This window comes from Phragmites australis, chromosome 1 (genome assembly GCF_958298935.1).
Source record: "Phragmites australis chromosome 1, lpPhrAust1.1, whole genome shotgun sequence".
Classification (NCBI taxonomy): Eukaryota; Viridiplantae; Streptophyta; class Magnoliopsida; order Poales; family Poaceae; genus Phragmites; species Phragmites australis.
The window spans coordinates 538,691-566,235 of NC_084921.1; the positions used below are offsets into that span (position 1 = coordinate 538,691).

General features: G+C 44.8%; 1 protein-coding gene and 2 long non-coding RNA genes across 3 annotated transcripts; 2 read left to right on the forward strand and 1 right to left on the reverse strand.

Annotated features, from left to right (window-relative positions):
- The first annotated feature begins 261 nt into the window (after positions 1-261).
- On the forward strand, positions 262-8,153 carry LOC133886676 (uncharacterized). The gene is made up of 3 exons (XR_009903408.1): positions 262-402; positions 2,840-3,119; positions 7,021-8,153. It is a non-coding gene; the product is annotated as an uncharacterized LOC133886676 (long non-coding RNA).
- A 1,007-nt stretch (positions 8,154-9,160) lies between these two features.
- LOC133886683 (uncharacterized) lies at positions 9,161-10,780 on the forward strand. The gene is made up of 3 exons (XR_009903409.1): positions 9,161-10,133; positions 10,228-10,321; positions 10,418-10,780. It is a non-coding gene; the product is annotated as an uncharacterized LOC133886683 (long non-coding RNA).
- A 120-nt stretch (positions 10,781-10,900) lies between these two features.
- LOC133928278 (cytochrome P450 734A6-like) lies at positions 10,901-14,225 on the reverse strand. Its single transcript, XM_062374931.1, has 5 exons — positions 13,878-14,225; positions 12,707-12,930; positions 12,364-12,611; positions 11,880-12,258; positions 10,901-11,791 (listed from the first exon to the last, which is right to left on the reverse strand). The coding sequence occupies exons 1-5, from the start codon at positions 14,149-14,151 to the stop codon at positions 11,333-11,335; spliced, it is 1,584 nt and encodes a 527-aa protein (XP_062230915.1). The 5' UTR covers positions 14,152-14,225; the 3' UTR covers positions 10,901-11,332.
- Between the last annotated feature and the right edge of the window lie 13,320 nt (positions 14,226-27,545).

A 27,545-nucleotide genomic window follows, 5' to 3' on the forward strand; every position in this document is an offset into this window, starting at 1 on the left:
CATCTGGGCACTTTCAGCACGAATCCAACGTGGTAAAGCACAACACCAAATTTTATAGCACAGTAAAATAGACATATAACATCACAGTTAGTGGCGCTATGAAAATGATCTACTTTCTACATCTTCCCGTATAGGGTCTATTTATAAAAACTGTTTTCGCAAATAGCTAAAAAATAAAAATTCCACCAACTGCGTTCTGCCCTCCTCCCACCTGGCCTCCATTCAAAAACCCCCACGCCGAGGGCAACTGCAACTCCGCGAGACGACGATGCCAATGATTGGGAGGGAGGGAGCGCGGGTGCGGCGCGTACGGGGGGAGGCGGGCACGACGCGAGGTGAGGTGGATGATGACAAGCGGAAGGAAGCGGGCCGCGACAAGATCCACGATCCTAGGAGACGCCGGTACATGATCGCCCCCCGTTCCCTGCCTGGATTTTTTGTTCGGTTCCCCTGTCCGCGCTTGTTTCCACCCGCTTGGATCTTGCCGGATTCCATCATCGCGGGCTCGCCCCGTCCTAGGGTGACCGTATCTTCTTCCTTCTGTAGCTGCAGGCTGCAGCGGTGCGCGGTGCGGCCGAGATAAAGGGTGGGTTGGGGTTAGGGTTACCAACCTGCGAAAGTTAGAGCCAAATTTGCGTTGTGTTGAACCGGTTGTGCCCCGGTGGAAGAGTGCACTGTAGGATTGCGGGTTTCATGCCTGCGGGCTGTGTTATGCGTACGCATCGTCGGCCCACCAATGTACATTGCTCACTGCGGACTAACGTGAGGGCTACGTTTCGTTTGATTTTGTTGCGCAGGTGCTTATTAGTATCATTGAATTGTTATGGCCTAATCCGTTGTAGTTATCACTGTAGTAAATAGTGTCAAAATGATATGGTAATGGTATACCTTTTCTAGAACTCTGTTTAATACTACATTGCTTTCATAATATTTGCATGATATCCTTCTGTTTTTTCACGGACATTGTGATACAAATATTCGCACTCAATACATTCAATCAAAACGGTAGTATCCGAGTGCCACCCCTTATCTGCTAAAGTGCAGTGGCAACAGAAAATCCACTTAGTTGATTTGGTTTCAACAGCAAATCGATTCAATCTGTTAGATTAACACTCATTTGCTGAATATGAATGGAGCTGATACACACATTTGCAAAATTCATATGCATTGAATCTAGCTTCATGCTCATACACCCCAGATATGTCGCAGAATTGTTCCACACTAATAAGCTGCTGTCCTGTAGTTTTCACTAGTTACGCTCGACCTTATGCAAATTGAGTTCAGTTATGTGGTTCTTAAATTAGCTACACATATGGTTGCAATGTTCGAGTTTGTTGTACTTGATTAGCTTATGTTGGATACCGTGAACTCACATTAAGCTCGGTTCAATTGAATTTGTAAAAGGTCATAACATTCTCTTAGGAAACAAGGTCATGACAGGAAGAAAAGCCTAAACCAAACAACTATGATAGACAATATCAAAGTAGTAGATTAGAGGATGCGGAAGGATGCCTAGGTTCTCGGATCCAGCACAACTAAGAATGATTGTTGTGCTGTGGAATAGAGGATGGGGAGGAAAATAATATTACCAAATAGGATCAGGTGTGGAAGTGGTAGGGGATGGGAAATAAAAAAGGTTTTACGGAATGGGAGTTTTTTTTTTTGTTGGTGGTGGTAGGGGGGGGGGGTGGCGATGATGATGGCAGGATTGCATCCTTCATATCAGCGATAAGTCTGAAGATTAAACCACTCTCAAATAGCCTATAGATGACTTCATGGTTTCTGTATCTTACCAGTGAGATGCCTTTTGCTAGTTCTGCTATTATGTGTGTAGACCCTGCCAGATTTTGTCTGCATGAGGTTATGAAACATTCCTTATCAGATATCTTGGCAACTAGAGATTTCACTGTTAAGTGCAGTAGTCTACTTTCATGGATATTGAAGATACTAATCATACTATATCTGATATTGGCGGCGTGAAGAATCAGTATATTTGAGGTATCTAGCAAATACAAATTTGCACTGAACAGGGTAACTGTTATTTGCAAACTGAAACTTTTATTCCTAACATTTCTGAGAATGTAGCGTTACTGAACTATATTTGATCACTCTTGTGCTCTTTGATATTACTAGGAAACACTTAACCAGTTTTTTTCAACTCACTGAATTTGATCCTTGTTACTGCAAGAGTAATTCAATTAGTTTCTAATTAGAGAAAGCTAGTTTTACACTGATACTGAGATAGTGCTGTTCAAAATCGGGTATCTTCTATGATGCAGTCAAAGCTAGAACCCCCAGCTTGACTAGGATAAATCACAATTGCATTGCAATACAGTAAATCTAAGCAAGGATAAAACAGAGCAATCCAACTTATGGGAAAAGGCACCCAGGTTGGGGATCAGCTAAGCTTAACTCCTGTTGTTGTCAGACTTGAGACGGTAAATATGCTCGTTACTGAATTGAATGCCAATACACTGATGGGCTGGTATGGGCCTGAATATATTCTGCCATCAGCTATTCCCACAGTGATAGTACGATCCTTCCCCCATCCCCACCTCTTGTGCAGTTATTGTGCAAGAGGCATTCTTTGCCAGTCTTGTGTTTACCTGTTCTTACATAATTGCAGTAATTTGCCTATTATTTTCCTTAGGCAAGTAGTGGCATATTGATGAGTTGGTATCAGACTTCAAGGTATATCTGCTTCATTTACCTTCGTGTACTCCATATATCTGGACTGTTCTTCCTCTTAAATGGTTTCGTTGTTCCATTCGCCTATTCATAAAATGCCTACAGGGAGTACAGTTTAGTTCTGACCTATTTTCTCATCCTGTTATGTCAGATAATTTCAAGGCGATAATGCCCTTGTGCTGGTGGAACCTGCCATGATAAGGAGGATAGGAGAAAATGAGTAGTGCAGTAACTAACTTGCTCATCATTTTTTATGGCCTACAGTACCAGCCCTCCAATCCCTGTCATACATGTGGCACTACACTTTAAGATCAGAGGAGCAGAATCACGTGAAGGGCATGTGCTGGCTTGGATTCTTGGATGAATGGCATGGTCATCGTGTCTGCTCTTGCATCTGACACGACAGATATGGCTCACATATTCCCATGTTGGTATGTTTCTTTGTGGCCTGTGACAAATTATACACCTATTAATTTCTTAAGTAATAGGTTTGTTGACCCTTTTTGTTCCAGAAAAAATGATTTATGCGGCTTACAACGAAATTGCAACCTATAACTGAGAAACATTGTTTCTTACAAATTATTAATGAATTTTGGGAATTTGTTCTTTCATGTCATTGACTGAATATATCAACCTTGAATGCCAGGCAGGATCTATTATTAGAAGCTAGGAAACATGCATTAAAAATTCTCTGTTTTGTGAATTCGTGCGTTAGAATTTCATAATGATCAATATCATGCTGACGTGGTGTAAAAACTTCATAGAAGCAGGGACGGAGTTAGAAACTTAATATGAGGGGGGCCAATTGAACCAAACCATTCATTCACTTATTAATATAGCAAAATGCAAAATAACCACCATATTGTTAAGGGTCAAATAGTTGCATGAGACACAAAATACTAGTTTAAAAAGCTACAGTATTTGGTGTCTACTTAAGCCATACTCGCTGACGTTTCTACTTAAGCCATACAGTATTTGGTGCATCAATTATGAACTCTAGAGCTATCTCCCTCTCAATGTATATTATTAAGCAATTTCTTAGGAATTCATCCTCCATCCTTAAGAGATTACTCCAACCATCATCCCTTAACTTCTGAATTAGTTCTTTTGTGGTAGCAACCTCATGCATAGCGTCCACAATATCTTGTGTTTCTGCTGAAACTTCTTGCAAGGAAAGCCCGTTATTCAGTTCTTTCATAACATGCAAAATAAACAAAAAGATTAAATGGCATCAACAACTTGTTTTTTCTTGTAAAAATAATAAATCCCCTCTCCTCTTAGCCATGCGTGAGATTTGGCCTTGGGGCGAGGGTGAGACAGTGAGAGAGTTAGAAAGTGATGGCTAAAGTCGAACGGCATTGCACTACTAGTACTTTTCTAGGGAACATAAGAATAATGTCTCTTCTATGCACAGATAGGAATGGCCCTATATCTATTTACATGAAAAAAAATACCACAAAAGATCAAGGGGGTCTAAAAAATTGTGATACATGGGGGGAGCCATGGCCCCTGCTAGTCCCCAGCTGGCTCCTTCACTGAGACGAAGTTCTCAAGTGAGTTGAATATGTTAATCAATAAAACTTCTAATTTATACGTTAATGATGTGACTTTGTTAGGTGAATGAGAAAGCTATCACTGTAGTTTCATGTAGAGAATACGATGTGCAGGCATGCAACTTATGATGTATCACAGCGATAGGACATCACAATGCACTTTCTAATCATACAGAGTAAACATGTAATCGCACCGATGCTTCAAAAAAGTTTGAATGTTTTAAGAAAGAAAATGGCCAATTTATTAGATTACCATCTTGAGAAAAAATACGTCACCATTAAACTTCAGTGGATATCGACTAGGATCTGTAATATGCTTATGTTGCACAGAAATATATGAAGAAGGGCGGGTCTGGTACAGTAGTAGAGTCTCTCTACTTGTGTTCTGGAGGTCCTGTGTTCGAATCAACCTCCTTGTAGAAAAAGCAAGGCTGCCTAGAAATTCCCTTCCCTTAGACCCCAGAATGTGTGGGAGCTTTCACCAGCATATAAATATGAGAGATTTGGAGAAATTATGAACTTGAAGCACAACTGCACAAATACTGGTATATTATTACATTCGTATTAAGGGGACTACAAAATGAGCCTACATGATTAGGTGTGATACAACTAAGTTTTATGTTCAAAGATTCACAAACCTGGTTACCTGAATCTTTGCATTTTGCTTTTTTTTTTCCCTGACCTTGTTCGGTTATGCATGCAAAAGGGTGATATCTTGACTGTTAAATAAGAGTTTTATTTGGATTACCATTTCATTTGTTAGCCATTTGTCTCATACTCTCATGGCATCCGCACCATAATAATATTTTGTAAGTAGATATGATATTGATAGATTTATATGTTATATTAATAACATATAGTAATGTTTTGTGTAAGTTTATCAGATTGTGCCACTGTCACATACTGATTAAAGATGAACATCTTTTAGTAAGTAAATAGCAGTCCACCAAATTAACAATAGTATCCAATATATAAATTGGTTGCGATCATAGCCGTGTCCAGTGATCATCAGACTCATTATTCTATTAACCTAGCTTGTGTTAACTTTGGCGCCTCACCTTGAACATTGATGTTCTTGGATAACTATTGGGAGGTCTAATGACTACCAGCCATTTAAGTGGATACCACTGTTAGCCTGTATTTGCTACCGTATTGGATAATGAAGGGTGGTACAAATAGATGGGCAAATAACTATAATGTGCAAGATGTGTACGCCATCATTTAGTTATTTACTCTTTTCTAAATCTGGAATATCCGAAAATATGCGCGCTCAATCCAGATTGGACCACATTGTTGGGTCAAGCCCCACTGGAAGTTTTGGTACTGAAGAACTTGTTCCGATCTTGCTTTGCTCTCTGCACAGTACATGCCAGTGGATGCAGCTAACTTTTTGATAGCAAGAGCATTGGAATTCATTTGTCAATCAACATAAAGGTAGAGAAGCAACTGGCTTGCTATGAGGGCAGTGAAAGCTGAAAGGACTCCAATCATCAGGAAGCAGCTTAGCGCGCTGCTGCTGTCTACTACTCCCCGACAGATTGGCATAATTCAAGGGTGCTAAGGGCCAAAAGAGTTTGGTACTTGGTGCCCCAAGTAAATCAAATAAAACAGAAAACCAGCACGCTACTTGATGAGGGATTAGAGTAGCACAATGGCCATGGATCTGAGAGAATTTACTGGGGACGTGTAATGCTAGTTAACTAAGTAAATTTGTGGTCTTCGAGGTCTCCCTTGGTAAGTCTATGAGCTGGAATCCATGGGGGAGCGTACATTCCAAGCGTATCAAATATCATGCTCATCATATCTTTAGAGAGTTGGGGCAGGGTTTGGTTGGTGTGTCCCTGCGATTTGTTTTCTGTGGCGATATTGGAATTAGGGGAGAGCTTGCGGTTTATTTGTCTTTGTTAAAATACGGCGTTCCACACCCCGATCACAGCTGTGCAGACGTTGGTCGGACGGCTGTCGGAGGTACAGTTTGTTAAAATGTTAACAGAGGGGAAGCTTTCTGGAGGATCTGCTGTGCCATGTGATGGTAGACCCTCTCCTGTCATTGGTCTGTGCCAGAAGGTACGGTTGAGGGGAACTTTTATATGTATTCTCTGTCACTTGTTCAATGTTTTTTGCTTCAAAATTGGGTCTGTGTTTGGTGGTATAACAAGTGTTGCAGTATACAATGGTGGACCATTACATTAATTTGTTCCGTTGCCCTGCATGTGCTCTGTTACGTTTCCGTACCAGTGCCTCATTTTGATTCGAATCCTTGCTGCTTCTTGTTTGTTTAGTTTTTCAATTTTCCCTTTGTGCCAATCAGTTTCTACAGGATAGCTACACCCTGTAGGTTCTGCAGAGAAATGCCAAAAGAACATAAGTTAGCCCTGCTACTAGCTGACAAGATGTTTGTGAGGTATACTCAAATCTCCTAAAGAATCAAACGTGATGTATTACCTTGGCATCTTATAACAACACTGGTGTTTTTTTTTTTAAAAAAAAAGGATAAACAAGCAAGCTTAGTTTACAAACAAGGTATGGAAAGCTAATGTCACTTTTAGTGTTACCCACGATAATTTATCGTTTTGAGAGTTTCACTTGAATGTTTTTGAGTGATTTCAGCGATTTCTGGGACTTCCAGTATGGCTGAATCAGCAAGCTGACATGCATATCTGATCTATTGTTAGCTCATATTATTTTCAGTAATATTACATATTACACAAGTACATAACGGTTTCTATAGTAGATGATTGGCTGCACTGGATGGATTAACAAGAGACCATCATTGTAGGGGAACCAACCTTTCCACATGGCTATTTGTACTGTGTCCATTTGTTTTTGAGTTGGCCTGACTTGGGAAGGCGACATGGTGCCATTTCAGTACTATTAGCCACTTTTTATGATGACAGTTTTGCTTCATCACTTGGAGGCTCTGTGTAAGTACAACTGCATAACATTTTTTGTGCACCCTTAGTTTTTTTTTTATAAATGCAACATCATTAATACGCGTCTATCCTGATGAACTCGTTAGATTATATAGTACTGTATGAATATCAGTAAAGGAGTACCATCTGTTTCTATCACATGGAGGGTGCTCTGATTCAGCTACTTTGCACTAGCTGGCGATTCCAATACTATAATATAAGCTAGTATTGAGTTGTTCGAGTTTTATGATCCTGCAATCTCCTTTTTGCAGTATAAAAAATGTGACACGAAGACTAAATATCTTTTTTTTGGAAAGCTCCCCAAGAGTGAAGAATTATTTTTGTATCTGTTGGATTGATTGTGCAAGGAAAGAAGGTTCCTGGAGATTCACTTAGTTGACTAGCAGCGGAGAGGTGGAGATTATTGGCGAGATGTACAAGCAGCCGTGGATTGCCCCTAGGAGGGGAACCGGATTGCACAAATTAACAAACAAAAGGACTACAGTAGAGAAAGGACAAGAGATGATTCTCTGGTATTAAGACATCAACTTGTCCCACCCACTCTACTTCCCCTCCCTTTTATACTCGCAATATCCATTTTGAATTCATATCGTCCTGCAACATGCATCCAACCATCCTAAAGTCCGATTCCATTGTTCTTACCATTTGCTACTGCGAAGTCCTTCTCTTTGCATGCTAAAATCACATGAATGATGAGTCTGGAAAAGAAAGGTAGCCTGGTATGATCATTGCATGCAGAAATCTAATCTTGTACACTAGTGTATACTTTTGCAGCATGTCGTGAATATATATCACGCACAAGGATCGTTAACAAATGCCAATGCGGTCCCATGCAGTCCGATGTTTTGCACCATGCTGTGCAACGGTCCTAACGTGATGGTAAACTTACCTTCCTCCTGAAAACTCGCTCATGAGTTGCTCAATTGTTTACATTTCACGCCTTTTCATGCTGCCACCGTGATGGTAAAGGTGTTTCTAGGCCCCCGGATTTTGATAATAAAGCGTGCTTCGCTTGTCGGCTACGGGTAGTGGAGGACCCTATGCTCAGTTGCGTGGTATGCAATAGTTAGCCCTAACCCTATTCGTGAAAACAATCAACAGGGTTTAACCCACTGCTTGCTTATTTTAATCGTAAAGGTAATTATGCGGTGTGTTGGGGTCACATGCTCTTTACTTCTTTAGCATGCCAATTGCTTCATTTCTTTATGGCGCATTGCTAGGATAGGGAAGAAGAATGCCATCTCACTAGTATGGAGGGCAAGGAAGGATGCCCTCTGGCACATGCTTTCTTGCACATAACATCACTCCCCTCCCCTGGCCCAAATTCTGTGATAAATTACATATATACATCATAAAGTGATATTTTAAACTTGAGTAAATTTTATAAAACTATAGATATTTTGATAAAATTATTGCAAAATTCTATATTTAAGCAATAGTTTAACAATACTACGTATCTTTGGTGAAATTATCATAAAACTACAGATCTAAGCAATGATTTCACAAAACTACAGATTTAGCGTTGATTTTATTGCAAAATTACATATTCTAGAGGAGATGTTCTCAGCACCGTCATCATGACGACTAGGTCTCGCTTGCAGTTTCACAACAGCTGTCAACTCATGAAACGAACCGTCCAAGAGCTTATAAAACTATAGAGACTTTAGCAAAATTATCGTAAATCGTAAAATTACAAATTTAAGCAATAATTTCACAAAGCTACAAATTTAACGCCAAGTTTACCGTAAAATTATAGATTCTATCGCAGACCTATTAACCTAATGAATGAGCCCCGCTTGCAGTCACATGAACTCCTGGACGGTCCGCTTTATGAGTTGGCAGCTGCTGTGAGACTACAAGCGGGGTCCCGTCGTCATGGTAACGGGGCTGAGAACAATTCCTCCAGAATATGTAGTTTTGCGATAAAATCGACGCTAAATCCGTAGTTTTATGAAATTATTGCTTAAATTTATAGTTTTTCGATGATTTTACCAAAATATATGTAGTTTTGCGATAAAATTTATACTAAACATGTAGTTTTGTAAAACTATTATTTAAATTTGTAGTTTTGCAATGATTTTATTAAAGTATTTGTAGTTTTACGAAATTTACTCTTTAAACTTGTGGCACATTAACTTTCAGTTTTGTTTTTCAAAGTTAGGTGGCTACATTTACTGCCTGATACAAGCTTAAAGTGATGGTAAAGATGTTTGATGGCAAATTAGTAAAAGATAATCATATCTAGATTCTAAGATATTTCAATGTCTGTTCTCAGCGTTTCTTAAAAGGAAAAAGGTGAGAAGAATGGTGCGACAGCCCAAAAGGAGTTTGGAAATATTTTGTGGGGAAGAATGCGCAACGAGGGGTTGGATGCTGTGCATCCACGAGCTTTCCTTTTACCCAATTGAACATGGCTTTGGGAAGAAGAGAAAGGCATTTGATGGAGGTAACTCGCTCAGGTGGGGAGAAGAGCCTGCGCTCCACCTGGCCACTGCAGTGGCTGCTCTGTCTATGCCTTCGCCTTTTTTCACGAAAGAGGTAAAAAGGAGCTGTGCACTCGAAACTTTGATGCTGGCAACCTATACGTACCGGCATCATGCTATACCGCTTGCTTGTGAAACCTGTGATGCAGGAACAGTCCATCGGGGTATAAGTAAATCCTGCTGTACAAATGCACATTGTTTTCTGCTGATCAACGATTGGAGTTCTAGACATGTGGTAGGTACTTTAGGTTTTCATTACCCCTAGACGGCGGCTGTATGAAGCAGCTGATTTCTGCAGCTTGTGCCCCTGATTCTTTACAAGAAGCACGAGTCCAGCAAATCACAGCCGTGTCAATTTACTGAGCTGCTATCAGTATACCGACCAATTCTGCAGATGCAAAGCATCAGCCTGTGCAAGACAACTGTACCTGTATGGAAAGATGCAGTTATTTAATCCCGTTAAAACCGGCAAGCAGGTGAGCAGAGCGAAGTTCTTGTGTTCCATGAAATGAATCTGAGCTTTACTTTGCATGATCCAGATCCAAAACTAAATTTGAATCATTTTTGCAGATCCCAAGAGTAGCCACCCCGCCTGCCTGTCCCAAGTACTCTCTCGCTGCTCCCCCACAACCACAGGAGTTAGGCCAATCCAGCAGCATAGCAGGTGGCCATCTCATCCCGTTTCCATTTCACGCTTTCGATGCAATGCAATGTGGTAGTGCTGTGTCGGCCAGCGCAGTCTTACAGGGGAGATGAACAGTTGCAGGGCCGAGCGCCACCACCAGCGCAGGGCCCCTCCTCCGCGCCGCGGTCCGATGCGGCAGCAGCCTTTATGGGGAGGAGGCTCATCGGCCGCTACAGTGCTGGTCCTCGGTCGGGCCGCGGCCGGTGACAGCTATGCCGGCCGGGCACCGTACATGCCTTGGGCGCCAACACATTCATGCCTCGCAGAGAGGTGGCAATGAATTGAAGCTGATGACGGAGTGGTGCTGGCTGTGCAGAGCACGTGCGATTCGTACACCGTCGCAGTGATCAGTCTGGTTATCCACAACATCTGCTGCTTTCTTGGCTGCCGGGTTTACTCCCCGGCTGTGACGCACCGTTTGTTCCCTTTGCAAGGCACTCTTAAATACTCAGCACCCAGCAGTGTCCATCTCTTCCTTTAATGACTCCTGATCTGCATTGCAAGAGGACCACAGAGTGAACAATGTCACAGAAGTAAACAGACGCACTGTGGCGCCACAATCTTAACATCATGCATTCCCCCTTTTTTTGGCTCTCTTTTCCCTTGTCACCTTTTCCTTCATGTGTCAAAAACAAACAGAACACGACATGTGTACAATTCGCAATCTTTCATACACCAAACCCAACAAAACCCCATCCAAGGAGGAGAGAAATCATCAACCCAAAAGACAGAAAAATTGGGATGCACAGGTCAAACCTTCTAAACTGCTTACTCACTTATCTACTAATCTAAGCTGCTGCTGGGATCTTCAGCAGGATATATGTTAGTACAGTACAGGGGGTGCTTCTAATCATTAATCATTCTCTGGTGGCAGCTTGCTCCTATGATCTCTGCTCTTGAGGACAAAGCAGCACATCCTGAGCTTGAGGGGGTCATTTGGTTATTCTGCCAGGCGCAATTGACACTGACAAGGTTAGTAACTTGGTCTTCTCACAGATGCCGCTTGTGATCCGACGGCTCAGACGATCGTGGTCGGAAGATCACTGGCGCCCCGTATTGCGGGTGGAGTAGCATCAGGACCGTTGGTGCGTGGAGGTAGTTGGGCGACAGCCGGAATTCGAACCGCTGGAGTATGATGGCCACGGTGAGCTTGGCCTCCAGGAGCGCCAGGTTCTGGCCAATGCACATCCGCTCTCCCAGCCCGAACGGAATGAACGCCGTCGGGTGCTTGGCCGCCCGCGCCCCGCCGTCTGTGAAGCGCGCCGGGTTGAACTGCGTGGCGTCCGGCCCCCACAGCCGCGTGTCGTGGTGCACGGCCATGATCGGGATCAGCAGCTCCGTGTCGCGCGGGATGAGGCACCCGCCGAGCTCCACGTCGGTTTTGGCTCGCCGCACCGTCGCCACGGCCGGCGGGTACAGCCGCAGCGTCTCGTTCAGGATCATCCCGAGCTGCCAGTGAAACCAGCATGTGTCAGCTCATCCGACCGGACGTTAGTGTGAAATGATCGGAGAATTCTGTCAGAGGACACGAGCTTACAGTCTTGAGCCTGGCGAGCTGCACGCGGGAGGGGATGTCGTGCGCGCCGCAGACGTCGAGGACCTCCTGCCGGGCGCGCTCCTGCCACTCCGGGTGCATGGCCAGCACGACGGTGGTCCACGTCAGGAGGTTCGACGTTGTTTGCTTGCCGGCGAAGAAGAACGTCTTGCACTCCTCCACTATGTCGTTCACGGTGACGGGGCTCACCTTGCCGCCGTTGCTGCTCGCCTTGATCATGAGGCCAAGGAGATCCTTGGCGCAGCCGTTGAGCTTCTCGTCGTCCGCAGCCTCCTGTCGTCGGCCAATAAGCGTCACCAGGTTCTTTCTGATCTCCTTGTCCAGCTTCCACGAGCTCGTGTTCTTCTTGGTCGGTAAGAACCTGTGCAAACACACACAAAACCATGTCATTTCGTTTCATAATTGGAGACCAAACAAAACATGAACTGTAAGTACAATTTTGGCGTCATATTAGTTGACTAATCACCTGTATCCAGGGATGAAGACCTTGCGAAATGCCTCGGAGGCGAAGGCCATGAGCTGCGTCTGGAGCTTGAAAACGGCCTTGCCGTCCTCGTAGCTCCGGCCGAACGCCGTGCGGGTGATGGCGTCCTCCGTCACCACCTGGAACCACTCGGACACGTCGATCTCGACCTCGCCGGACGCTGCGGCGGCCATGTCGCGCCACTTCTCCACCATGTCCACCACCGTCTTCCCGACGAACGGCAGCAGCAACTGCATTGCACCCACGCTCATCATCACCACCATTCACCACGCGCGTCGGCGACGCCAAGAACAGAGTTTTACCAACAAGAAACCGACTGACTGACCTTGAGGTTCTCCATGTGGAAGGCTGGCGTGAGCACCTTGCGGCGGTGCGCCCACTTCTCGCCGCGCAGGCTGACGAGCCCTTCGCCCTCTAGCTGCCGCACCATGGGGTGCGACTCGTAGCGGTCAAAGTGCTCTGCGCGGGACAGCAGGATCTCCCGGATGAGGTCGGGGTCGGCGACGGCGAGCCGCGGCGTCGGGCCGAACCATATCAGGAACGTCGAACCTGAAGGAAGAGGCAGGCACGAACCGTGAGCGTGACAAGAAGACGAGGCGCCCAATGATTAGCCAGGGAGGCCATGTTACACCACATCAGCATCCACCAGCTGCCAAGAAGGCAGGGCAGGACAGGACGGGGCAGTGGACTGGACGCACAACAAACGTACGCAGAGCAGGTACAATGCCCATTACACTACGCTACTACCCTACCACATTACGCTATTACAGTCGCAAGGATCACAACACGACACAAGAGCAGAGCAGGTGGCGGAATTGGCTGTGGCGTGGCGACGGATGGGCCGGAGAAAGAGAGAGAGAGGGAAGACGAGTCGCTGGCGCTGGTGCGGCGCGGCCGGCGCAGGCCATATGGGCGTAAATGGGATGGAGATGGGGCAATGCGGTGGTGGCGGACGGCACGGGGGCGCGGTGGGCGGTGGCGGGGAGCAGAAAGGGAGATGTGTAGGCTCATGTCGATGGGGCGGCAAGTAGGAAATAGACCCTGGCCACCTAACCGGGTTGCAGCCGGGGGACAGCGAAAACGAGAGACAACTACGGCAAACCGCTCCGACAGACCCAGGCGCTCGACATGCCACTAAATGCATGTTACCCAAAGGCGGCAGCATCCTGGGAACAAGATGCATGGCACAACCGCAACTTGCTGCTGCTGCTGATGCTCATGTTCTTGGGCTTGTTCTTGACCGTTCTGCTAATTGGCTTTCCTCTTCTTTCCTTTCCTTTTCTTTTATTTTCGGAGATAGTAAAAGAGAAGGGAAAAGTTGCCGGAGTCTGGAAGGAGCAGAGAGAAGATGTGCTGCTGCTGAGTAACCGGAGAAACAGAGCCTGGACTGTCAGTCAAGAGTGGAGAGGCAGAGGAGGGACAAGAAGGCACTCGACGCGATGGACACAAACACTCGACACCAATGAATCATGAAAGCGAGACGCGCGGTGGCGTACCATAGATTTTCTTCCAGTGGTGGTAGAAAGCGAGGACGCGCGGGAGGACGTTGTGTGAGCGGTAGGGGCGCGGCATTGGCTTGGCCGAGGCGGCCACCATGAGCGCCACCATCTCGCGGACGCAGCCGACGAAGAAGCGGTAGCGGGGGCCACGGATCCCCTGCCGCGCGAAGTGCTCCTCCACCCGACGCGGCCGCCACCACAGCACCTCCATCAGCTTCACCGCCACGTACGCCGCGAACGCCCATGCCGCCGCCCATCCCCACCCCATCATCGCCCGCACCTCGCGTCGGGGAGAGGAGAAGGTAACTACAGAGGTGCGTGCTTCTTGCGTGTTCGCTGTACTTGGCAGGGGGAGAGGAGAGGGGAGACGTGCTGAGGAGAGAAAGCGAGGGAGATTTATATAGGGGGGTGGGGGGAGGGGGGCGTCGGCTTGGCCACTGGACTAGCGGTGTGTTACTGTGTTATGTGTAGGACTAGCTTAGTCCATGGGCGTTGTAATAAACGGCGGGCATTGCAATGGATATAAATATTAAATCTGATAATATTAAATATAGATTTAAGTATATAGATGTAGATGTGCTATTGGAGTATCATTAAACGAATACGTCAGTAGTGATATCATAATTTGATTTTAGATGGATTTGAAAAAAGATGAAAAGATTATTCGCTAATTTCACTCTTAATTAATTAATTTATTTTTATCAGTAAAAATGGTCTCAAATCTATAGTCGGTAATAAGATGGAGAGGTTGAATGATAAAAGTAGATAATTATTTGAATTTTAAAGGATTTTATTGAACAAGAGTAGAGTAGGGGGGGAAATGATGTGATACTTTATCTGTATTTTATACAGGAAAGATTAGTCGTAGGTGGCAGGATTTCGTTAAGGCGTAGAGGTACGTAGAGTGGTAGCATAGTTAATAACGAATCAATGATAACATTGATGCGAGGGAGGAGGGATGTGCGGAGCGAGAGCAGGGCCGGCGCCGCTGGCGCCGTCGTCGCAGGGATTAATACGGGGTCAACCCAAATTGGCTACTTTGTTTTCTTCTGGCCTGGCCTGACGCCTCTCTCTCTCTGCGTCGTCGTCTCTCTCTCTCTACGTCGTGGGCCCGCCGCGCCTTGGAACGTGCCAATGATGTCCATTCTATTCTATGCGCAGCAGGCTATGGAGCACTCTGCTCTGAGCCGCTGCCTCCAGTCCTCCTACCCCTGGTACGCACTGCATATACTCCTCTCTCTCGTGGTATCATGCAGTGGCAGCCGTGTATGTATGTACTATCTTTATCCTCTGCTCTGTTGCGATAGTTATGGGCTTGTGTGTGTTAGCTGATATGCATGAGTAACTGCTCTCTTCTCCTTCCTCTTGGTTGTTCATGGAGATTGACCCTTTTCACAGTGGCTTTTGCTTGGCTGGGTATGCTTTGATGATTGATGAGATCTCTTGTTGGGGGTTATATGGGGATGCATCTTCTTGTTGTACATCAGCCATGGTTCTGATTCTACCGTTCGGGGATGGAGGAGGGGAAAAGGTTGTGTGGCGGCATATGGGCCCCCCGAGCCTGAGCTCAGAAGAGACAAGGGCACCTAATTTTTTTTCTTTAGGTGTAGGATCATTTGATTTAGTAGGGGAAAAGAAAAGGTGATTGCAGGGAAATTGGTGCTATGCCGCAGCAGGCAAATGTTAGGCTGGTAGGTTCATTTGATGGAGGAACTGGTGTCAGTCTTATTGGTAACATTGTTTTTCCCCCTCTTGCCTATGTGGCCAAGCTGAAGGAGAAGTTAGTGATCTGTGCATCTTGAAGCTGCATGAACACTGCAACAAACTCCACTTGTGCATTCCTTCCTTGATTTCCCATGTGAACTGTTGCCACAAACTCCATTTCTGTATTCCTCTTTCCCTGTGGACTCTTGCAATCCATTCTGGACGGTTTTGTTTGTTACACATTAAGCCCCCGGAATTGGAGGGGGCCCTTATTTGCTAGTGCTTTTTTTTTTAAGTGACGTTCACATTAATTGTATCTTGTTCTATTCTAACATGCCAACATAACTGTTCGGTGGTTCTTAATTCCTTCCTCCCAAAATATCATATGCTCTATTTCTTTGTGACACTTGGGAACAAAAATGAGGAGCTTCTTGGTTTGGAACTACCCTAGGAATCAATTCCGAAAGTCTCAATCTGCAGAAGTTACTACTACCTACTGCAACCTTTTACTACTCCCTCCAATTTCCTGGGCGTGCACGTCATTTCAAGATCCAAAGTTTGTAATCTTTTGGCTATCGATTAGTCTGGCAATATGTAGGTTTTGCGATAAAAATAGTACCATTAAATTCGTATTTGATAGTATTTTTCTATGACTACAATTTTGTTGCTACAAATAATATAGTATCAGGAAAACTTATAGTCAACATTTGGTTTTGGAGACAGTACCCGATCAAACCGCACCTTATATTTTGAAATGGAGGGAGTCAATTTTATCAGGCATGAATGTGAGTATGTGACAGTGGCGGGTTTAGTATTTTCAACTTGGGTGTGTATACCCGTCACGCTCGTGCCCATGTGCGTAGCTACGTGCGTCACGTCTCGCTCATGTCCAAGCTGTCATCACGCCCCTCCTAGCTCGAGCCTGCGCTATCGTCGTCGCTGCCCTCCAGACTTGAGCCCGTGCTCACGCCACGCCCCGCCACCATGACCCCCACTTCGCGCCCGCACCGCCATCGCCCTCCATCTCAGGAACACAGCTGTCACGTAGTCACACACACAATCTCAGTCTCTCAGGAATCGACACACTCACGCACGCGATCGTCACTTGTGCCTTGAAGGCGCTTGGGCCGTTATGCGTGGCCTCATGGGCAGAGGGTCATGAGCTATGGCTGCGTCAACGCCGATCAGGTCATGGTGATATAGGCTTGAGCTGTTATGAAACATAGTCACCAGGCACACCTACACAACATGACACTAGCTAAGTGTTCGTGCATTGCAACAAAAACATAAACATTGGACGCAGTCGGTAACATCGAGCATAAATTCAAAGTATAGAGATATGGATGCGTCATAGAAGTGTTGTTGAATGAATACATCAGAAACGATGCCATAATTTGATTTTAGATGAGACCTGAAAAAGGAGTAGGAAACTATCTGCTAATTTTCTATCAAGGGTTAGTTCCTGACAATGATTCCAGAGTGTACCAGTCAATGAACACGTGAACAACGCTTGCGGTGTTCGTGTGTTTGTGATGAACTCAAGAACACAAGGCTTATCCAGGTTCAGGCCTCCCGAAGGATAAAAAACCTACATCATGTGTATTTTTTATTAGTGTTTGTGAACTGGTTACAGATGAGTTTTCTCAACTCCTTCTTCTCCATCCCCATACAAACCGGATCATCCTCTCTTTATATACTAGAGAAGTGAAGAACTTACAAGTGGACCCCGTTTAGCAAACTCATGTCTGGCTAGACATTCTACTCTTAGATCATCATTATGGAGAATCGATTGAACCTAACTTGCTCTAAGGGCTCTGTGTGCCCATCCCATCTGTGGAACGCTGCCGCACATGCCTCCCCCGATCGCCCGATCTGTCCCATCATCGTGCGCCGCAAGTTCGCCTGCCAAGTCCGCGAGTCTACTTGCAAAATCATCCACATGTCTAATCATTCTACAGATCCTGTCACATATGTCATGTGGTGCAATTTGGTCTGCAACACCCCACTCCGTAGCAATTAATGCTACGGGACGGGACACTACCCATCTGTACCGGCCATGACTTTATCTGCTAGAGGAGGTGCCTCGGGAAGGACAAACACTTGAGTAGATATCAATGAATGCGTTCAGACATGTTAGGTATGGATCACATTATATCACAAGGAGGTTGGTCGCGCAAGCCTCGCGCTGGCTGTGCGAGCCAAGGGCTAGTCGCGTGATAGGCCAGTGTTCAAGAAATATCCCCTGCTGGTCGCCATATCGCTCATGGGGTCCGTTAGCCATGATGTCCCCTTACTCAATACTCCGATAATAGCCCCAATACTCCAACAAGATGCAACATAGAGCAAGAGCTCCTTGTCTGGTCGAGGTACGATCAGTACAGGAGGGGAGGAGAGGTATTTTTTTAGATCTTGGAGGGCAGTTTCCGCTTCTAGGGTCCACCAGAAGTGGTCGCTCTTCTTCAGGAGCTTGAAGAGTAGCATCTCCTTCTCTTCCAGCCTTAAGATGAACATGCTAAAAGTTTCCACACATCCTATTAGTTTCTAGACTTCTTTCAGCCGAGTCGGGGATTTTGATCCGGTCAATGACTCTAATCTTGTCAGGGTCTGCCTCTATTTCTCGATTGGAAATGATGAACCCAAGCAACTTCCCTGATGGGACTCCAAACATGCACTTCTCAGGGTTCAGCTTCATATGGTACTTCCAAAGGTTGTTGAACGTTTCCTGTAGATCCGTGACCAGGTCGTCCTTTGTTCTACTCTTTACGACCGCATTATCAACATACGCCTCGACGTTTCTACCGAGCTGTGGTTGAAGAATGAGCTGAATACAACGCTGGTAGGTCGCACCTATGCTTTTTAAACCAAAAAATATTTTTACATAACAAAAGACCCTGAAGGGTGTCACAAAAGCAGTCTTCTCCTCATCTTCCCTATACATGCTACTCTGGTGGTACCCCGAACGGGAATCTAAGAAGCTTAGATGATCGTTGCCAGTGGTTGAGTCAACAAAATGGTTGATCTAGAGTAGAGAGAATAGATCTTTCAGGCATACCTTATTGAGGTCAGTGAATTCGACATACATCCTTCACTTACCATTATATTTTCGGACCATGACTGTGTTAGCCAGCACTCTGAGTATTGTACTCCTCAGATGAAGCATGCTTCTAGGAGCTTATCGATCTCCTTACAAAGTACTTCCTTTCGGCCAGCTGTGAACCGACGCGCTTCTTGTTTGACTGGTCACGCATCAGGTCGCATTGATAATTTGTGCTCGATCATGTCCCTAGGGACTCTGGACATATCAGACGATCCATGAAAAGACGTATGCGTTCGTCCGGAGGAAAATGATGAGCATGAGTTCCTATTTGGGATCCAGGCAGGCCTCTATCTGGACTGTCCTAGTTGGGTCAGAGACGTCGAGGCATACTGCCTTGAGCCGCTCGTCCTGGCTGGCGAAACGTGAATCTTCGCTAGGCGACCACTAGGCGTAGTGTTCTCCAGCTGCGACCCAGGAGTTAGATCAACCATGTCGAGGCTCCTCTTGTCACAGTGCAGGACCGTCTTTGCATTGTCAAAGATGGTGATGGCCCCGGTCAAACCAGGGATCTTGATCGCCCGATACCTGTAGTTGGCGATGGACATAAACTGGGCCATCGCTGGTCACCTCAGGATTGCATTATAAGCAGTCCCGAAGTCCGTCACATGAAGTAGGACATTTTTGGTCCTAAAGTTACTTGGTGAGCCAAAAGTGACGGACAACTCGACCTGCCCCAAGGGGTTAGCCGAAGAGCCCGGGGTAATCCTAAAGAAGGGGAGACGATTTCAACGTGCTCCTTGGGATTTGCAGGGCGTACAACGCGTTGACGAAGAGGAGGTTGATAGAGCTCCCACTATTGATTAGTGCGCGACCCAGTCGAATGTTCTGAATGGCGGGTTCGACCACAATAGGGTAGCGACCAGGTCGCTTGACACTTGTGGGGTGGTCGATCTGACTGAAGGTAAGGGGCACCTCTGACTTGTATATCCTATTCGAGGAATATGTTGTAGCGCCTTCGAAGATGTGGTGGACCATGCGATTGGCCTGCTGGTACCTCAGTGCTGACTGGTCAGGGTTGACCCTATCCTTACCATCCTCATCATGCCTAGATTTACGCTCTCTGAGCTCCTTGTCGATGATGCCCCGCATGACCTTACACTCGGTCAGATCGTGAGCATCGGTGTGGTGGATCGGGCAGTAGCCACGACCTTTCTTCCCCTTTTTTTCCTCGAAGCGCTGACGCGGTTGGCCAGTCTACTCAACCACCATGATGTTGGACGGTCCTTCCTTGTGTTTATTCTGTTTTTTCTCCTTTGAGCCAACCCCTTTGGAGAAGGCGGGCTGGTTGGAGGTCGACCACGACCTAGCATCAATTTGGCGCTCTCGGGCCTTGGCAGCTTGTGCGTACTTGTCTGTGAGCTTGAAGAGCTCGGTAGTGTTCCGGATTTCCTTTGTGGCCAGCTTCTCGACCATCTTTTGGTCTCTGAACCCTCTCTTGAATGGTATAACCACGGATTCACCTGTAATCCTTGGAATGGTATTTCGACGCTCGATGAAGCACCAGATGAAGTCTCGCAATGACTCAGCTTCTTGCTGCTTGACTTGGTACAAGTCATTTTCGACCCCAGGTCGGGCATAGATCCCCTTAAAGTTGGTGATAAACTGGTCACAAATCCTCCCAGAAGCGAACCGACTCGCAGGGGAGGTTGATAAGCTAGAACCGGGCTGAACTGGTCAAGACGGTCGGGAAGTAGTTGGCCATGACTTTCTTGTGGCTTCCCGCAGCCTGCACCATGGTAGTGTAGATCTGCAGGAACTCCTCAGAGTTGGTCGAGCCATCATACATTTCGACTAGAACCGACAAGAACTTGTCCGACCAGCGCACATCTTGCATCAGGGCTGATAGGGTGTTACACCCTGTTCTGTAATAGGGAGTTACCCGCAGATGGGCGATAGTACGTGCTCAGGGAGACAGACAACAGTCACGCTATCCTAGGGATGGGATGGAGAAATCTGACATCTCACTACATGGGGAAGGCGGGTGGTAGGGTTGCTTGCCCTTTTCCCGCTCTTGCAGGGCGTGGTCCTCCTGCTCCCTGGTGGCCACCTAGCTCTAGATCACACCACGGAGGTCGCGTTGGTGCAGAGAATCACGCAAGTTAGAGGGTTGGTTGTCCCGACGTGGTAGGGGTCTGTGAGCGCTCCCTGTTACCAAGGGAAGACGAGATCTTTCCTACCATGGGGCCTACCACGGTAGGTACTTCAGGAACGGATGTGGTGTTTGCCTTCGCAGTTTGGTGTCGGGTGGTCTCAACCAGGAGGGCGAGGTCACACAACCATGATGCTACCGGTGAACCCTTTGGTAGTGCTACTGGTGTGTGGCTAAGAATCATTTGCACGGTCTACAGATTCTGTGCAGGCACCATGGCCTCATAGTCGAGCTGCCGACCGCGAAATAGCGACATATCACTTGGGGAGCCCCCGGCATTTATGTGGTGTCACGACTTTGGTGACACCGACGCCAAGGACCGTGTCCTCTACGGCAACTCCTCTGGGCGACACTGTGGTGGTTGGGGCTGAGCCAGAGCATCCTCGTGTTCGACGCCAGTCTAGTTCCCCTATAGGCACGTAGCATGGGGATCATCATCGGCACCCGAAACACGGGAGCCTCTGCTACCCCCCGTTGCATGAACTATCATGCAAACTTCTCGTTGAGCCTCAAAACCTTCAGACTCCAATTCGGTGTCCCAATACCTAGAGCACATCGGGCTAATCTGAGTCGTACCCCTTAACAAACACCTCACGGTGATCAGGGTCCTCAGAATGGAACTTAGCGGTTGCAGTGGATCCGGTCATAGGTCACCCATCTAATCTCCAACGCTTACTGAAACATTGAAACACGTCTCCTACCTAGCACGTCAACTATCGAGGGTTAGTTCCTGACAATGATTCTGAGGTGTACCAGTTGATGGACGCGTGAACAACACTTGCGGTGTTCGTGTGTTTGTGATAAACTCAAGAACACATGGGTTATCCAGGTCCAAACCTCCTGAAGGATAACATCCCTACGTCATGTGTATTTTGTTATCAGTATTTGTGAACTGGTGACACATGAGTTTCCTCAACTCCTTCTTCTATGCCCCTTTACAAATCGGGTCATCCTCTCTTTATATATTAGAGAGATAGAGAACTTACAAGTGAGTCTCGTTTAGCATACCCATTCCTGGCTAAATATTCTACTCTTGGATCATCATAATGGAGAATCGGGTGAACCCAACTTGCTTTGAGAGCTATGCATGCCCATCCCATCCGAGTAACGTAGCCGCACTTTCCTCCCCTGGTCGCCTGGCCTGTCCCATCGCTGTGTTATGCAAATTCATCTACCAAGCCATCCTATCCATGCGCTCCGCGAGTTTACCTGCAAAATTATCCAGTTGCCTGGTCGTTCTGCAGATTGTGCCCCATTTTTCACGTGGCGCAAGTCGGTCCGTAACACCCCACTCAGTAGCAATTATTGCTACGGGACGGGGGCACTGCCTATTTGTACCGACCATGACTTTTTTTCATTAGAGGAGGTACCTCGGAAAGAAAAACACTTAAGTAGATATCAATAAATATGTTTAGACATGTTAGGTATGGACGTTCCGTGACCAACAAGAGCTGGTCGTGGGATCACATTATATCAGAAGGAGACTGGTTACGCAACCTCGCGCTTGTCGTGCGATGGGCCAGAGTTCAAGAAATATCCCCTGTCGGTCGCCATATCCCTCGTGTGGCCCGTTAACCAGGATGCCCCTTACTCAATACTCCTACATTTTCTTCTTAATTTCTTCAGTTATTTTCATTAATAAAATAGGCCCCATTCATTAATAAAATAAGCCCCATATCTATACTCGGTAACGATGCGGGGAGGTAGGAGATGAGAGTGGATGGTAAAAAAGGATAAATTATTTAATTTAGATGGGACACGGAAACGAACACATGTTTTATATAGTTTACCTATAGAAAAATTATATATAGAAAAATTATATATATATATATATATATATATATATAGTAGGCCAGCAATCGGTATGTGACACATGCCAAAGTCGACTTACATGCATGGAATCAACCAGGCAGTAACAAAGTTGTTGGGTGCTGGAGAGATCTGAGATGAGCTGCTGCTTCGCAACATTTTTGTGTCCCTAGTGATGGTACAAGCTGTTCCCGTTGTTCATTGATTACTCAGCATAATTGAAGGGAAAAGAGTGAACCGGTGTATCACACATGTACATGTTGCCTAAAGCTTGTAGAGTCTCCAATCCTACAGGGTGGTGTTAGCTCTCCACTGACATGACATTGCACAACGCACAACTGGCACTGCTGGCTGTACATCACTGGACCGAGCCACCCCACTGCTCACCTGGTGTGTTGCCCACCGGCTTGGTCCCTTTCTGTTTACTTGCTATAACTGGGGCTGCAAATTTAGCCAAATCATAGTCATTCACATGTATGTAGATACATACATCATCGGTCTATCGCTACACAAAAGGTATTATTACTATCTTAGAATGAATTTTAAATCCTATCATAAATTGTTATATGTTTCGTTTTTACAAAAATGTCTGTGATACCGAACTTGTTATAAATAATTTCATAATCGTATACAATACACTTACACACAGACGAAATTTCTAGATAATTGTATATGTATGTAAAAGTCACATACGGTATTTGTTTAAACCTATTAGTTTTCTTAAAACCTATCTATGTTAGTTGTCACTGACAGATTTTTATAATAAAACCATATATGTCTTCCTTTTCCTCTAGAAGCAAATTTACATATATGGAAAGGATCACACTAATACACACTTTATAATTCACAAATTAAACGTATTGACATATTATCAGAACATCGATCACACATTGTTTAGAAAATAAAACATAAGCATTTATATATCATAAAATTTAAGAACATCACACATTGTTCAGAACACATAAACATAGTTACCTATACATCATTATTGGTCAATCGACGTTGTATTCCAAAATGATGAAATGATGGATATAATGGCGACGCTGTCTTCCAAAAAGACGAAAAGTGATCGATAAACTTGAGTTGATTGGCGTTATCTTTAAAAAATATCAGATGATATCTCATCCTTCTGTGTTTCAGCACAATGTCAATCCAATGATCATCTTCAATTAGCAGCTTGCAGTCATCTGAATCTGGCTGCACCTTGATCAATCTCACGTATTAGCTAGGAACAGACTGCTTTGCTACCAAACCGTTAGCCATGATTTAGCAATAAATGGGCATTCAAGCCTCTCTTGCAGTTGATGAAAATGTCTCTATTCTGACAAACATCAATTAAGAAATTTTCATTCAGTAGAACCGAATGGAAAACGTGGTTGATGACGTACACAAGGTCGGTGGAGGGGGCCTTCACAGCAACGAAGAAGATGAAATCCACCAGACCGAAGTCGACGCCAAGTATTCACACCGTGGAAGCCGCCATAATGACAACCTCATCCTGCCACCTCTTAATTGCTGTGAATTGTGTCATTGCAAATCTACGATGGAAACAATATTTTACCATCATTTACATATATCAAAGGAATAAAAACATCGGTGCAGTGAAAGGAACCACGTGATACTCATCTCGGTGTAGTGAAAGGGATTTGGCCCCTAGCAGGATCTAGCTTTTCTGACGCGAATGGTGAGTGAAGACGCAAAACACTCATCGCTTCTCAATGCGGTAGAACATTTGGATATGATGAGTGAGGAAGAAGAACACTCTTCGTTACTTTATATTGAGGAGAGACGAGGGGTAAATGTGTGATGCCAAAAGAGCATCGGGAGACAAGTGATTTGTGTGTATTGAAAGCTAAAAAAGTCAGGGGAGATGGACGGTTAAATTTGAAAATATTTATGGATCTTTAAGTACATACGGTTATTTATAAAATCCATCGGTATCTATCGACTAGACACAAACAGATCTTACAAGAAACTGTTTGTGATAATATCATAGACAAATTTCTCTAGACACTGTGATAATACCACAGACGAACTTTTCTAAAAACCATATGTATCTGTATTGTAGAAACAGATATATTTATAAAAATCGTCTGTGAGTTCAATCACACTTAGACGTCTAGCTTATTACAGACATATCTATCGCAGTAACTGTATAAAAATATTTAGTTTGTGAAAATTTAAAAATGATAATATAACATATCGTCTCTTTTCAATAATGTTATGGTAGTACGAACTATATGTACTGGCTATGATATTAGCCTAGTAGGTGAAGCTTTTCTTTCTGATGCATCAGGTGTTTGGTACCACTGATGAACAAGATCCAGGCTTGATGGATCGGTCACTGTTGTATGAAACGCTGTGCCGGCGAGGAGGAAAGTGCCAAAGTTTCCTTCTGGGTGCTGTGTGATGTGAGAAGCTAGCTAGGGTACTGCATGCATGCTGTTGCTGTATGGGGATGGCCATGAGCTGATGGGCTACGCATGCAGCTAGCTGGGGGCCGGGAAAGGACTTGACATGAAATTGGAGGAGCAGGGTCAGGTCCAGGTTATATATCTATATCCGTGTCTATTTTACCTGACGCTTCTGCTGAGCTATCACGCACTAACCACGGCCAGATCAGGTAAACGTGAAAGCAAGCATACATCAACACAGTATGACATGATATCATGCACCGCATGTATGCCATCTCGTCTCTCCTTGTGTGGATCATTGTGCATGCACTGTGTATGAGACTGTTTGGCGCTTGCATGCATGGAAATGAATGGATGATCGATCACAGTTCATGACATGGAGTGTGCAGGGCTGAAACCAATTTCGACGATAAGAGCATCTAAGGGATGCTCACGAATGAGAGTTTTTTTTATAAAGGGTTTTTCGTTATTTTTAGCGTTTCAACGATTTTATTTTACGGTTTTTATCACGAAGAGATTTATAAGGTTATTCCTTCCATAATAGGATTCTCTCATTTCTCTTCACGAATCTCTTCAAAAAGAAGTTGTTAAAAATGAGAGAAAATAAAGAGAATAAAAACAGAAAGAGAAATAAAAATAGAAACGAAATAAAGAAATATATTTATGAATGCTCTAATGCATCAACTTTGATTGGTCATGATCCCATCCTATTATCCCATCCTTTTAGTACTCGCAATTATTTAATTTCCAATGTATTTCTTGTTCAGTAACCAAAGTGTTACTAGTAATAAGAGGATGGGGTAATGTTGACACTACTACTCACTGACGATGGGACGCGGTTTTCAACTTACCATGCCAAAGCCTGCTCGATCTGCTTTGGGATTTGTGCTTGCAAGGGAGTTCCATCATTCTCATACCTTATGAGACTCGATGCAGATTCCCTCGTGGTTGTAATTGGAGTTTGTTAGGAGTTTAAGGGCGTGTTTGGATTGAGCCTAGCTAATCCCGCTAATCCAGCTCGCCAAAAGTTTAGGGTAGGAATCGGTAGCATATGTTTCACTCGCAAATTGGTGAGAAAATGAACTAGCGTGGACACAGAAACATGAGCTATGCACAAGCTCCCTAACACATTGGCGTCAAACCCAGCAATGGCCTCACGTGTATGGCGTGCCAAGTTTTGGCATTGCGCCTTGAGATGCTGAACCAAACGAGCCTTAAGTTTTGGGCTTCCACTAATTTATTTTTGAGAAATCAAATTAAAATATGTCTTAATTTATTTATGATGTGTGGTAGATATTGATATTTATTTTGTTTGATGATTTTCGATTTTATATGAGTTTTAATGTGATTTGAACTGATTTGAGATTTTATTTGAGTATATTGATTATGGACTAATTAGAATTAGAGTTGGAGATATGTGTTTGTTTGTACTATGGTGTGTAGATGATGGATGAAACTTGGTGATTGTAGGACCGAGAATGACGACTAGAGGGAGTGAATAGGTGTCTCAACAAATTTCTTTCAAAATAGATGATCTTTTTCTATTTTGTCACCCAACGTACCTCAAGAACAAAGCGCGACACAAAACACAGAAAAACAATGAAAACATAGAGCTCAATTCGGAAGATCCGTCTAGAACAGAATAGAAACTTAAAGAATTCAAAAACAAAACTTGAAGATCCAATCAAAGTTGGATCTCATAGTTGGAATCGAACACTATGTCCCACAACAAACCAATCCATAACTCATCCCAGCACAAAGTTTGGAACTTGAGAAGAAAGATTCAAAAATCAAAGATAAGGTCACCGGTTGAAGAAATCACAAAGTTGATGATCTAGAGGAAAGGGAGTTCAAGACCCATGAGTATACACTCGTATGTGATTTTATGTATCTAGCAATAAGAAGAATGACTTCACACGGTGCTGAAAAACCAAAACAAAAATCACAACGAAATACCAACAACTTGCAAAGGAACCAATAGAGGGAAATTAGAAGGAAGGGAATTCAAACATATGCAAAAACATAAACTTCATTACTCAAAGAGGCTAGCCCTATTTTATGCGGATTACAAATATTTTTCACTCAAAACTCTCACATAATACATAGGCTAAACACTCATCCTTCTTATCCTCTAAAACCCTGGCACTAGCCTCTCAAATGAGTGGCACAATAAGCTCAAGTGATTGGTTCAAACTCTTTCATAGCCCTACCTCTCAATTTATGGGTCTAGAAAACTTGATCCCTAAATTTCCTAACTTTTTCCCAAAATACTCCCTCTTGTAGTACACTCCTACTTACTACCGAGTGCGTTTTGGTCCATTTTCTATTCCATTCATTGGACGGCCGTGACGCTTTCACGACTTAGCTTCGCCTCGACGCAAGCTTCTCCTCGACGCATGCTTCACGACGGTGCCACGTACTCCTCGAGTCCTCCTATGGTTTTGAGGCCAAACCGCGAAACCCTCTGCACGCTTATCAAAGCATGACTCGTC

Bases quoted from the DNA above. Each gene is read 5' to 3' on its own strand.
- LOC133928278 (XM_062374931.1), bottom strand. From the start codon at position 14,151: ATGATGGGGTGGGGATGGGCGGCGGCATGGGCGTTCGCGGCGTACGTG. The intron at 12,931-13,877 runs GTACGCCACCGC...CTCTTCCTTCAG, and splicing joins CCACTGGAAGAAAATCTATG to GTTCGACGTTCCTGATATGG. The intron at 11,792-11,879 runs GTAAGCTCGTGT...TTTCACTGGCAG, and splicing joins AGCTCGCCAGGCTCAAGACT to CTCGGGATGATCCTGAACGA.